Genomic DNA, 13,293 nt, shown 5'->3' with positions numbered 1-13,293 from the left:
CATGAACGCACTAACGCGTGCACTTACAATCACATACATTTAGCCAGGTTTTAATAATTGAAAACCCTTAAGCACCTTGTATCAGTGATCTCTCAACCCCCTCCCCTCCCTCCGCTCTCTTTCCTTTCCCTCTGTCCACCTCTTCGGCCAATAGATGGCTGAGCAGCTTGTGTGTCTGGCCTACGAGAATGGCATCAATCTGTTTGACACAGCAGAGGTCTACGCTGCAGGGAAGTGAGTATGATCCAGCCTGTCCACATCACATCGTCATCCAGACATCACTTAGTTATCGATGACCACCCAGTCACAGTATCACATCATACAGTACACAGCCACATAGCCAAACAAAGCATAGGCTAACATTTACTGTAGTGTGTTTGAACCAGCGCTGACTTAACACTAACAGATTATTATGAATGTATGAGTGTGTTTATTAACGAGATAGGGGACTCCTCTAAGGGATGTGGTGTACACTCACATCTAGTACCAATGAGGCTGTTGCTGGTTTCCAGTCTCTCCAGTGTGGATGTGATGATTTAGCCTACAGCACGTGGAGGGAGTCTCCCTGGCCATCACACATCTTTAGAGATCTCATTAAATTTGATTAAACGTCTGGTTCATTAGATCTGAGGCCCCCGAGGCTCAGGTGAAAAACACACTGATACACTTACCTTGAGTCTGCGCCTCTGCTGCCTCGCACATAGGTACTTGGCAGGCATGTTAGCAAGTACAAGGCCATGCAATTTAATCCATGACGTGCCATGGACAGAGGGACCTGATAAAGCCTGCAAAACTGTTTGCATTAACATGAGTGATTACTGGCTCTCTAGCCTTGAGCTACAGACCTGAGGGGAGATACACCTCATTTCTAACACTCATTATACTAAGCTCTAATGGTATTTTTAATGTGAGGTTAGGGGTCAATTATCCATGATAGCCAGTTGAACCTGAACGTTGATATTTTGCCAATACTACATTTAGCAGACGTTTTATCCAAAGCGACTTACAGTCATGCATGCATAAATTCTTTATGTATGGGTGGTCCCGGGAATCAAACCCACTATCCTGGCATTACAAGAACCATGCTCTACCAACTGAGCTACAATACTAACCTTTATAGGGCTTTATAAATCCTGATATCTCTTCTGATAGCTGTGTACACCGTCCTGGGTTTATGAAGTTTTGTTGTGATTTAGGATTAATTGAAATAATCTGAGGGATTATCCTTTTCCAACAGAACCTCAGATTAACAGCCTACAACTCCTCTCTAAATGCTCCCAAAGGAAATACTGGGCTCTCATTGTGGCAATATGTTTGGGCATATTTCCCAAGGTGTTAATATTGTGTAAAAGACTCATATTATGTAAAAGAAGAAAGAAAAGAAAACACAAATAAATGTTATTTCAGTGCTTCCCTATCCCACAACAGCCACTGCATGAATTGTTGATAGCTTTATCATTTGGAATATTCAATTACAGTATATGTGGCTTCTGTAGCTGAGCTGTGGGACAGAGACATATCAAACAGCAACATAAGGTAATGGTCCCAGACTTCTAGGACAGGGGAAATAAAGTTGACCTTTACCATCATCATTCCACACAATGGTGACATTAGAACCGGCAGATCAACAGAGTAACAGTCTGTCAGAAGCCTGCATGTCTTACTCGGATGCTAATCCTGACAGCCTATACCCTACAGCATTACTGAGGCTTACACAGGACACAGAGAGGGAGAAGGATGCAGAGAGAGGAGGACATATCTAAGAGCACATATCTAGCACATTTCACACAGTCTCTGTGAAGCACCAGGTCTGGGTATATGATCGCCTCTTCAGTCAAACTCAGTAAAGTGGATTGGATCTGGATAGGGTGATTATTATGTGTTGTTGGTCTCACGGTTGATATTGCCACAAAGTCAACATGGGGATGGTAGAGCAGTTACAGAGAGAGATAGAGAAAAGCTCCCAATTGCAGCCCCTCTGCAGCTAATGACCTGGTTCTGTGTGTTAGTGCATGAGTGTGTTTGCGCTGTGTATTTGTGGCCTGGCACTATGAACGAGTCACTGAAGCATATTGCCAGGGGCACACGGTACAGTACATCGATTGACAGCTAGCTTATGCCACTGTCTAGCAGCGTAGACCAACACATGCTTACAAACATACTGTAGTGGAAGTTTAACACAAACTCCATGGCTTTAACAACCCACTCCTTCACACTCACCATCAACAAACATTGATATTGCTGGCTAATTGCATCAATGTCCACTCTCCATGGCTCTGATGCACATAATTGTCTAAAGTCAATGTAAAGTGCAGGTGATGGAAATTCCGCAGTGGAAAACAATAATCTGAGAAGGAAAGAAGAATGTGAAATCTATAAAGACACTCTTATCCAAAGCGATTTACATGAGTAGTTATGGTTAAGTGCCTTGCTTCAGGGCACATCAACAGATGTTTGACCTAGTCTGCTCAGGGATTCGAACTAGCGACATTTGGTTACTGGCACACACACACACACACACACACACACACACACACACACACACACACACACACACAGTCAGAACCTCTCTTGGGAGCGGAGAGCTCTATTCATGAAGAAGACATTGGTCTCCAGGGGGGAAGAGATGCAAACATCTGGCATTAGCCTACCAGAAATGTCCCTCCTCTCCTCTCCCTCTGCTCAAGCCAGCAGTCTGCACGCACAGGCAGAGAGAGATCTGATGGGGAGGGGGAGATGGGAGGGATAAGGGAAAGCGAAGCAGAGAGGGGGGCAGAGGGAAGAGGAGGTAGAGACAGAGGGGGGGAGCTCAGCCCCTTTGTGCGTGCTATACAGTACACAGAGGTCACATTACAGGAAAACATGTCATTTGTTAACCATGCAGAGAGGTGCCCTCTTCCTCCCAGTAACAGGAGTCATTCCAGCCCTAATGGGCGCCACGTTGGGCCTAATTAGCACCCCCTACTGCTGCTACTGACTGACTGACATGGAGCCTGTTACACACCAGCCATAGGCCTATCAGCCTGCACCCTGCCAGGCAGCCCATTCACACTGCCATCTCTCTGAGTTTAACCACGCATTTGTGATGTCTTCCTTTTCAAAGGCTGTTCTGTTTGTTTAGCTTTTGCATCATAGTGTGTCTAGTTGTTGGTTGACTATGCTCATTATCTAATATCCATTCTCTCTCTCTCTCCCTCCCAGGGCTGAGGTGGTGCTGGGGAATGTCATAAAGAAGAAAGGATGGAGGTACGAACATAGGCTACTCTCATAACGAGCCATGGTTTCATAACTCCTCTACCTTATTGGAGGAGAAGGGAGCGGTATGCTGTGTTGTGCACAGGCAGGCAGAGAGAGAGAGAGAGAGAGAGAGAGAGAGAGAAGAGAGAGAGAGAGAGAGAGAGAGAGAGAGAGAGAGAGAGAGAGAGAGAGAGAAAAAGTGAGAAATAATATTAATGGATTCAGGCAGGCAGGCAGGCAGGCAGGCAGAGAGAGAGAGAGAGAGAGCGAGAGAGAGATACAATATTAATGGAGTCAGGCAGGCAGGCATAGAGAGAGAGAGAGAGAGAGAGAGAGAGACAACAAAAACAACACAATTAGACCCAACCAAATCATGAGAAAACAAAAAGAGAATTACTTGACACATTGGAAAGAATTAACAAAAAAACAGAACAAACTAGAATGCTATTTGGCTCTAAACAGAGAGTACACATTGGCAGAATACCTGACCACTGTGACTGACCCAAACTTAAGGCCGCCGTAGGCAGACCTGGCTCTCAAGAGAAGACAGGCTATGTGCACACTGCCCACAAAATGAGGTGGAAACTGAGCTGCACTTCCAGACCTCCTGCCAAATGTATGACCATATTAGATACACATATTTCCCTCAGATTACAGAGATCCACAAAGAATTCGAAAACAAACCCAATTTGAAATTGAAATTGAATGGAATTGAATTGAGCGAGAGAGATAGAGAGATACTATATTAATGGATTCAGGCAGACAGGTGGGCAGAGAGAGAGAGATACAATATTAATGAGTACAGGCAGAGAGAGAGAGAGAGAGAGATACAATATTAATGTGGTCAGGCAGGTGGGCAGAGAGAGAGATACAATATTAATGGAGTCAGGCATGCGAGCAGAGAGAGACAGAGATACAATATTAATGGATTCAGGCAGGCGGGCAGAGAGAGAGAGAGAGAGATACAATATTAATGGAGTCAGGCAGGCGGGCAGAGAGAGAGAGAGAGAGAGAGATACAATATTAATGGAGTCAGGCAGGCGGGCAGAGAGAGAGAGAGAGAGATACAATATTAATGGGGTCAGGCAGGTGGGCAGAGAGAGAGAGATACTATATTAATGGAGTCAGGCAGGAGGGCAGAGAGAGAGAGAGAGAGAGAGATACAATATTAATGGATTCAGGCAGGCAGGCGGGCAGAGAGAGAGAGAGAGAGAGAGAGAGATACAATATTAATAGAGTCAGGCAGAGAGAGAGAAAGATACAATATTAATGGAGTCGGGCAGGCGGGCAGAGAGAGAGAGAGAGAGACAGAGAGAGAGAGAGAGAGCGAGAGAGAGAGATACAATATTAATGGAGTCAGGCAGGCGAGCAGAGAGAGAGAGAGAGAGAGAGAGAGAGATACAATATTAATGGAGTCAGGCAGGCGAGCAGAGAGAGAGAGATACAATATTAATGGAGTCAGGCAGGCGGGCAGAGAGAGAGAGAGAGAGAGAGAGATACAATATGAATGTGGTCAGGCAGGCGGGCAGAGAGAGAGAGAAAGATATACAATATTAATGTGGTCAGGCAGGTGGGCAGAGAGAGAGAGAGATACAATATTAATGGAGTCAGGCAGGCGGGCAGAGAGAGAGAGAGATACAATATTAATGGAGTCAGGCAGGAGGGCAGAGAGAGAGAGATACAATATTAATGGGGTCAGGCAGGCAGGCAGAGAGAGAGATGCAATATTAATGGAGTCAGGCAGGCGGGCAGAGAGAGAGAGAGAGAGAGATACAATATTAAGGAGTCAGGCAGGAGGGCAGAGAGAGATAGAGAGAGATACAATATTAATGTGGTCAGGCAGGTGGGCAGAGAGAGAGATACAATATTAATGGAGTCAGGCATGCGAGCAGAGAGAGACAGAGATACAATATTAATGGATTCAGGCAGGCGGGCAGAGAGAGAGAGAGAGATACAATATTAATGGATTCAGGCAGGCGGGCAGAGAGAGAGAGAGAGAGAGATACAATATTAATGGAGTCAGGCAGGCGGGCAGAGAGAGAGAGAGAGAGAGAGAGAGATACAATATTAATGGGGTCAGGCAGGTGGGCAGAGAGAGAGAGATACTATATTAATGGAGTCAGGCAGAGAGAGAGAAAGATACAATATTAATGGGGTCAGGCAGGCGAGCAGAGAGAGAGATACAGTATTAATGGAGTCAGTTAGGCAGGCAGAGAGAGAGAGAGAGAGATATAATATTAATGGAGTCAGGCAGGCAGGCAGAGAGAGAGATCCATTATTAATGGGGTCAGTTAGGCGGGCAGAGCCATGGCCGTGCTCCTGCTCTTGCATCCCTCCTCAAAGCTACTGAATAATGGAAGGAATGTGTCTCCTGCACCAACTATTTTACCTCGTCACCTGTGTGTGTGTACTGTACTTGTACAGTGGTGTGAGGGTCACTGGTCTGACCCTGGTCCAGGCCAGGTCATGCTTACTGGCCCAAGGCAGTGTTGTATCTCCTTTGTGTGTTTGTGGTGTGTGGATACCTAAAGGGTGTGTTACTAGGCGCCTTAATCATCTTGCCAGTCACGACATATAAGACGCAAACCCTCACCTCCAGATACCACCACAGGTTGTTCCTGCCCGGCCCTCTGCCCTCTCTGTAATGTCAACCAGAGCACCTTGGAACACACTCTCTTGCACTTCATTGTCTGTGTATGTCCTGTGTACAGAGGGTCTAACATGTAAGTTGTAATGGGTATTCTCCCCCATCTCTTTGTAGACGTTCCAGTCTGGTGATCACAACCAAGATCTTCTGGGGTGGAAAGTATGTTGACTCTTCTCTGGGTGTCTTTGTGTCCCAAAGAGAAATGTGCTTCTGTGTGTAATTTGTCTGGGGTTGTGAGTGACTGGCGCTGTAATGGAGTATCTATCTAATGCCCTCTGGTTAATGTGATCATGTGTAATCCACACTGAATCTATATAATGGCCTTTTAGTCAAGCTGAAATGTATATCATGTGATGTTGTTACTGAGATGGACTAAATTATGAAGAGATAGATAGATTATATGATGGAAAGAAAGCAACTGCTGTAATTCAACTGTGGAATGTGTTTTTCACCAATAGAGCAGAGACTGAGAGAGGCTTATCCCGAAAACACATTATAGAAGGTAAGTAAGCTGCAGACAGACAGACAGACAGACAGACAGACACAGACAGACAGACAGACAGACAGACAGACAAATCACACAGATCAAAGACAGGACGAGAACTTTAAATGCTGATGGTAAATCAAACAAAATACATCCTAATTAGTAGCTTTGGCTCCAGGGAGAAGAGACTCCATTTTGATAATTGAGAGTTTGGGACTATCTTGGGGCTTAGGAGTTTTGCTGAGAATGTCCATTCATTATCTGTAGAGAAAGAAACACCTTATAGCAATCACATTTATTTGAAAATCCTAGCTGCAATATTGAGCACTACCTCACAATAGCATAATCAATACCAAATGGCTGCATTCATTTCCCTGAACAACAATAGTGTGTGTAACTGTGGCTGTGATGCATGTCATTGTAGGTTTAAAGGCCTCACTGGAGAGACTACAGTTAGAGTATGTGGACGTGGTGTTTGCAAACAGACCGGACCCCAACACTCCCATGGAAGGTAAGGAGGAACATCTTGGTCCGCTTCTGTCACTGGCTTCTGGTGTCTGCCTCTTCTCTGTTCCCCTGCTTTCTCTTCTCCTGCTGTGTTATCTCCATCCCATAAGGTTGCTGTAGGTGGTCTGAGCGTTCTCTGACATGCCTATGTCCACCCTAACTCACTGGGCTATATGGTTCTATATAGTGCATGAATCTTTGTACTCATCTCACCCCATTCTTCCTCACTGGCAGCAGTCTAACACCATTGGTAGCGTTAAATAAGAGTGAATAGCGTTTTCTCTCTTGGTTGCTCACAGGCTCAAACATGGCCATCAGACAAACTGTAAATGACTAGCTTGTCTGACTTGCTCGACTTTGGGTCATATCAGAACAGTTAGCTACATAGCATTGGTCTCTCCGCTCATTGTAGTGTGTGTATGTTATTTTTTTTGATTGGCAGAGACGGTGCGGGCGATGACCCACGTGATCAACCAGGGCATGGCCATGTACTGGGGCACGTCCCGCTGGAGCCCCATGGAGATCATGGTGAGACAAGGGGTGAAAGTAAGCCAGTACAGAGTACCGGCAAAATAAAGAAACAGCCTAACACAATAATTAAAACAAAGATGGCAAGAAAACTATAATTTATCATTACCGCCTGTCAGCCGCATGAGAAATTAGCAAATGGACTTGAAAACAGGTGTATACACTCTAGAATGTGGTGTGGTTCAGGCTGCTACAGTGTGCCTAATGACAATCGCCGAATGTCATTACACTTTTCAGTGTTTTAATAGATGTCTCTTTCAATTCGTCAAATGGCGGGTGCACTGTGCACTGTTGTAGATGCTGGAAGTATTTTAGTGGACGAACCTGCGCAGGTAGCCTACTTTTTAAAGTGATTTGTTTGACAATCAGATGAAAACATCATGCCTGGTTGTGTTCATGCTACATTAAAAGGTAATAAATACATTTGTACAGTTAAATGACACGTCTTTACTATTAGGCCCATACATGTTTTTAGTGTATGCGTACATAGGAGGTCCCGTACTGGGAAGAAATTCAATCTACTTTCACCCCTGGGTGACACACACACACAGCCTCCTCTCCTTCCAGTCATCATTCTGCCCAGACCCAGTCTCACCACTGGCAATGACATGACACCACTATAACATCCTCTCACTGACTGGGCTAGACTGTGACATATTTTTACCATGACTTTCACAATATTGATTGATGGGCATCACAACCTTTTTCTGTTCATGCTTTGATTAGCCATTGGCCACTGTACAGTACTCTTCAGGCTAACGGCTGCTGTTCCCTGTGTGTCCTGTAGGAGGCATACTCTGTGGCGCGACAGTTCAACCAGATCCCTCCTATCTGTGAGCAGGCTGAGTACCACATGTTCCAGAGAGAGAAGGTAGAGGTGCAGCTGCCAGAGCTCTTCCATAAGATAGGTGAGTGGAGGTGGTCTGGACAGACTGATAGGACACAACAGTATTTCATACACAAGGATAGCTATTCAATTATTATTATTATGGTTCTAATATGTAATTCTATGATTGCATAGATATAAGTATGCTGCAGCTTACAAAGGTTTCTGTGGCAATGTTATGCTTTTAAATACAGTAAATACTTAGCCTTACAAAAAAGAGGGGAGAGGGTAGCAACACCCAGGGATGGATGCTCTCCTCGTCCCTCTTTTTGGAAAGCTCAGTCTAGACAGAACAACATGTCTATACTGAGTGGTGGTGGTGATGGTGACAGTGCTGACCCCATGTTCCCATGTTCTCAGGTGTGGGGGCGATGACATGGTCACCGCTGGCCTGTGGGATCATTTCAGGGAAATACGACAGCGGGGTCCCACCTTACTCCCGCGCCTCTCTTAAGGTAGCATTACCCCCCCTCTCCTGTGACCCTGTTCACCTCTCTGGTTTCTCCTTTGGTCTCAGCTCATGTGTCATGTCAGCCCCTCTTCTCCTCAGCCCTCTTCTTATCCTGGCTTGTTCCTGTCTTAACAGATATGATCTGTGTCTTTCAGGTTCTAGAACTTGGTGTCTCCTAGATGTTTGTTTTTGAGTGCCCTGTAACAGCATGCACTGTGTACCAACTTTGTGTACCAACTCTGTGTACCAATTCGACCACCAGCAGTTATTTGACACGACGTGTCAGGTTGTGTCAACTCAAGCAGCTTATCTCACATTTTCACACACACAGAGGCACACACATGCACACACTCACACGCACATACACATATATTCATCAGATGACAGCAACATACACGTACTGCATCACAAATTCAGAAACTAGGGCATACTCTCTCCCTGTGTTGTCACAGTGGCATACAGGATTGCTGTAGGTGGTCTGAGCGTTCTCTGTGGTCTTAACCAATGTTCCCTCTAATTTGTTTCGGCACTGCGAAAAATGTCAGGTCTGCTGAGCGCAAACTTGAACGTTGTGAAAATTCTGTGCAACTTCCAGGGCGTTTACTGTAGGCTACTGTGGCTATTTGATCATAATGTAGGCCTACCAGAGTGGCCTACCATCAAAAACAATGGAAAAAATACATCCGATAACATTTTAACAGGGAAATAGTTGTTCTATCATTCAGCCTACAGTAGCAGCCAATGTGTGGTGATCAATGTAGGCCTACATTCCATAAGACTTGAAAAAAACATGCAGGGTTTGACATTAACCTGTTTATCCACTTGTCCTTCAGACAAGGAGGTGACTGAAAATGTTGTTGTGTTGTTTGATGCAAGAAACCACTCTACAAAATGAAACGCATTATTATTCCCATACCATTATTACAGAGAATCAGACAAATTATGCTACCCTCTGCCTATTGGTTACTTAGCTTATTCAAGCCTGTCTAAAAATACAACACTGCCCCTTTAAGACAAAAAATAGCTCTTTACCTGACTTGTTTTTCAAAGCACGTTTTGTCCTCTTGTAGGAAGCAATCACTCCCATATTGCTGACTACAACTGGGCTAATAACTCACTAACTAGCAAAGGATATGAACAAAATGTGCACATGTGGCTACATGCAGCTCTCAAAACAAGCACATCTAATGACAAAGCGAAAACAGGTTTTTAGAAATGTTAGCAAATTTATATAAACAATAAAACTAAACAAAAAACGTATTTACATAAGTATTCAGACCCTTTGCTATGCGACTCGAAATTGCGCTCAGGTGCATCCTGTTTTCATTGATCATCCTTGAGATGTTTCTACAACTTGATTGGAATCGACCTGTGGTAAATTCAATTGATTGGACATAATTTGGAAAGGCACACACCTGTCTATATAAGGTCCCACAGTTGACAGTGCATGTCAGAGCAAAAACCAAGCCATGAGGTCGAAGGAATTGTCCGTAGAGCTCCGAAACAGGATTGTGTCGAGGCAAAGATCTGGGGAAGGGTACCAAAACATTTCTGCAGCATTGAAGGTCTCCAAAAACACAGTGGCCTCCATCATTCTTAAATGGAAGAAGTTTGGAACCACCAAGACTCTTCCTAGAGCATCTCTGGAGAGACCTAAAAATACCTTTGCAGCGACGCTCCCCATCCAACCTGACAGAGCTTGAGAGGATCTGCAGAGAAGAATGGGAGAAACTCCCCAAATACAGGTGTGCCAAGCTTGTAGCGTCATACCCAAGAAGACTTGAGGCTGTAATTGCTGCCAAAGGTGCATCAACAAAGTACTGAGTAAAGGGTCTGAATACTTATGTAAATGTGATATTTTCATTTTTTATTTTTAATAAACTTGCAAACATTTATAAAAACCAGTTTTTGCTTTGTCATTATGGGGTATTGTGTGTAGATTGAACAATTTAATCAATTTTAGAATAAGGCTGTAACGTAACAACGTGGAAAAAGTAAAGGGGTCTGAATACTTTCCGAATGCACTGTAGGCCTACTGCAGCTCTGATTGGTTATGCCGCACCGGTCTGTGTAGAGTCGTGTGCAATAGAATCCTACTCCGATGCGTTCTGCCTACAACAGAATCTCTTGCATAGTTCGTTTTGTTTCGGTATGTTGCATTGAAAGTGGCTAATATTGCGTTGATTCGAGCACAATTGCCACAGTAAAGGGAAACGTTGGTAGTGTTAACTAACAGGGAAAATTCTAGAAAGTTGAGTGAAGTTCAATCTCGTACTTCTGGGCTGATATTTCTTCTGAGCTCTGCACGGAAGTCCAGGGAGCTGCACGGCAGTCTTAGAGGGAACAATGGTCTTAACCCTGTGCAGTTAAGGAAACCAGTACTCCTTCTCACTATGTGGCTGATGTTCTCCTGAGTAGAGTGTTCATTCATATGTTGTGCCGTTGTTTCCTGGTTAGGGGTTTAAAAATTCCAGGAACTTTCAATAGATTCTCTGGTTTTCCCGAAATTCCAGTTGGAGGGTCCCTGGAATTGGGAGGGAATAAGCATGGAATCCGGAATTCAACCAGGATTTCTGGAAAACCAAGGAATTTATTGAAAGTTCCAGGAATTTTGCAACCCTAGTCCTGATTAACAACAGTGTGGATGGCTGATCCAATCACTGAAGGCTTGCTTGTTCCTGATCTGTCACTGTTTCAATCATTGGATCACATAGGAAATGAAATCCCTTTATCAAGGTTGCTTTTTTAGCCTGTTGAAAAAGATGTACATTCATAGATTTGCATAATACAAATTTTCTTGGTGTTTAGAATTAATTATACACAATCTTAACAAGAATGAGACATTTATTTACATCCTAAAACATATGTGTGTGTGTTTGTACTGTATGTGTGTGAAACGTGAGAGATGAGCCAGAGTTGACCAGGTAGAGATGGGAGAGAGGGGCCTCCTCATCTCTGCCTGCTGGGGCTGTACAGTAGAAGAAGACTACAGTAGAGTCACAATGTTTACAACCAGATCCTGGTCTACCAAACAGAGTCACGTGTTTAAAAGCAGGCCCTGGCCGACACAGGTGGTGCAGTGCCTCAATGTTGGGCAGGGCTGTGTTTTTGAGCAGGTGTGCTGTGTTTCAACAGGGCTACCAGTGGTTGAAGGACAAGATCTTGAGCGAGGAGGGCCGGCGTCAGCAGGCGAAGTTGAAAGAGCTGCAGGCAATCGCGGAGCGGCTGGGCTGCACTCTGCCCCAGCTCGCCATCGGTACGCCGACACCCACTGCCGCTCTCTCTCTTTCTGTCCGTCTGTCCGTTCCTCGTCCCGCTGCCTCTCGCTTGCCTCACGACCGGAGGGTCACTGCCAGTCAGGCAATTAACCAGATGGTTATCAGCTGTTTTATTGTGTGTGTGATAGAGAATGTTTGTCTAAATTATGTTGTATGTCTGTTTATGGTAAACTAGTTCTTAGACTAGACACTAGAGTAACCAGGATGCTTTTCCTAAATCCAAGCCAGCTTTATCAAGCCAGTGGTAATAACTTCAGCTATTGATTCTGTTTGTTAGTTTACTGTCGCGTGCACTGGTGTGTCTATATACGACAAGGAAGTTTCTCTTTTCCCCACATCAGCAGTTACATGGAATCCCAGACATAAATCCAGTGAGTGGCCCATATTGATTCCCAGCCGAACGGGGAGAGGGGGTATGAGCCTGTTGACAGAGTCCCATTAAAGCGTTGCAGACGATAGAGAGACTGTAAATCTAGGCCTACACAACACCTCGCTCTGCATATCAAGGCACATTTTACACCCAACCAGTAATGCAGTGTCATAGGTTAGGTTTCACGGCCCATTAGCAGACAGCTAGTACACTGTAGCTCCCAAACACTATAAATCCCTGTGGCACTGCCACAAACAGCCTGTACAGAGTTATGTCCTGGGACCACCATTTTACGTCACCCGGGAGCAGTGGTGTAAAGTAATTAAGTGAAAATACATTTAAGTACAACTTAAGTTGTTTTTTAGGGGTATCTGTACTTTACTATTCATATTTTTGACAGCTTTTACTTTTACTTCACCACATTCCTAAAGAAAATCAAGTACATTTCACTCCAATGCGTTTTCCCTGAAACCCAAAAGTACATTTCAAATGCTTAGCAGGACAGGACAATGGTCCAATATTATCAAGAGAACGCACGGTCATTTCTACTGCCTCTGATCTGGTGGACTCACTAAACACAAATGCTTCATTTGTAAATGATCCCAGCTATCTGTACATATAAAAAATAAATTTAAAAATGGTGCTGTCTGGTTTACTAAATATAAAGAATGTATAATGATTTATAGCATTTACTTTTGCTTTTGATACTTAAGTATATTTAAAACCTTTTACTTTTACTCAAGTAGCCTAGTATTTTACTGGGTGATTTTCACTTTAAGTTGAGTCATTTATTATTAAGGTATCTTTGCTTTTACTCAAGTATGACAATTGGATACTTTTTCCACCACTGCCCGGGAGTCTCTACATTGGAAAAAAGTAAAGATTAAATACACATTAGGCCTCTT

The 13,293-nt window shown here is 44.1% G+C and overlaps 1 protein-coding gene across 5 annotated transcripts in view; it reads left to right on the top strand.

Annotated features, from left to right (window-relative positions):
* The window catches only part of LOC121577704 (voltage-gated potassium channel subunit beta-2), a 125,596-nt gene that overhangs the window by 106,837 nt on the left and 5,466 nt on the right, over positions 1 to 13,293 (top strand). For all 5 annotated transcript variants that reach the window (XM_041891518.1, XM_041891517.1, XM_041891520.1 and 2 more), the window contains 9 exons: positions 155 to 234; positions 3,202 to 3,246; positions 5,999 to 6,043; positions 6,343 to 6,386; positions 6,793 to 6,879; positions 7,318 to 7,403; positions 8,191 to 8,311; positions 8,650 to 8,744; positions 11,876 to 11,996. In XM_041891518.1, the coding sequence (XP_041747452.1) occupies positions 155 to 234; positions 3,202 to 3,246; positions 5,999 to 6,043; positions 6,343 to 6,386; positions 6,793 to 6,879; positions 7,318 to 7,403; positions 8,191 to 8,311; positions 8,650 to 8,744; positions 11,876 to 11,996 (724 nt within the window). The remainder of the gene's footprint in view (positions 1 to 154; positions 235 to 3,201; positions 3,247 to 5,998; positions 6,044 to 6,342; positions 6,387 to 6,792; positions 6,880 to 7,317; positions 7,404 to 8,190; positions 8,312 to 8,649; positions 8,745 to 11,875; positions 11,997 to 13,293) is intronic.

This window comes from Coregonus clupeaformis, chromosome 12 (assembly GCF_020615455.1).
Source record: "Coregonus clupeaformis isolate EN_2021a chromosome 12, ASM2061545v1, whole genome shotgun sequence".
Lineage (NCBI taxonomy): Eukaryota > Metazoa > Chordata > Actinopteri > Salmoniformes > Salmonidae > Coregonus > Coregonus clupeaformis.
This window is presented reverse-complemented; position numbering and strand designations above follow the sequence as displayed.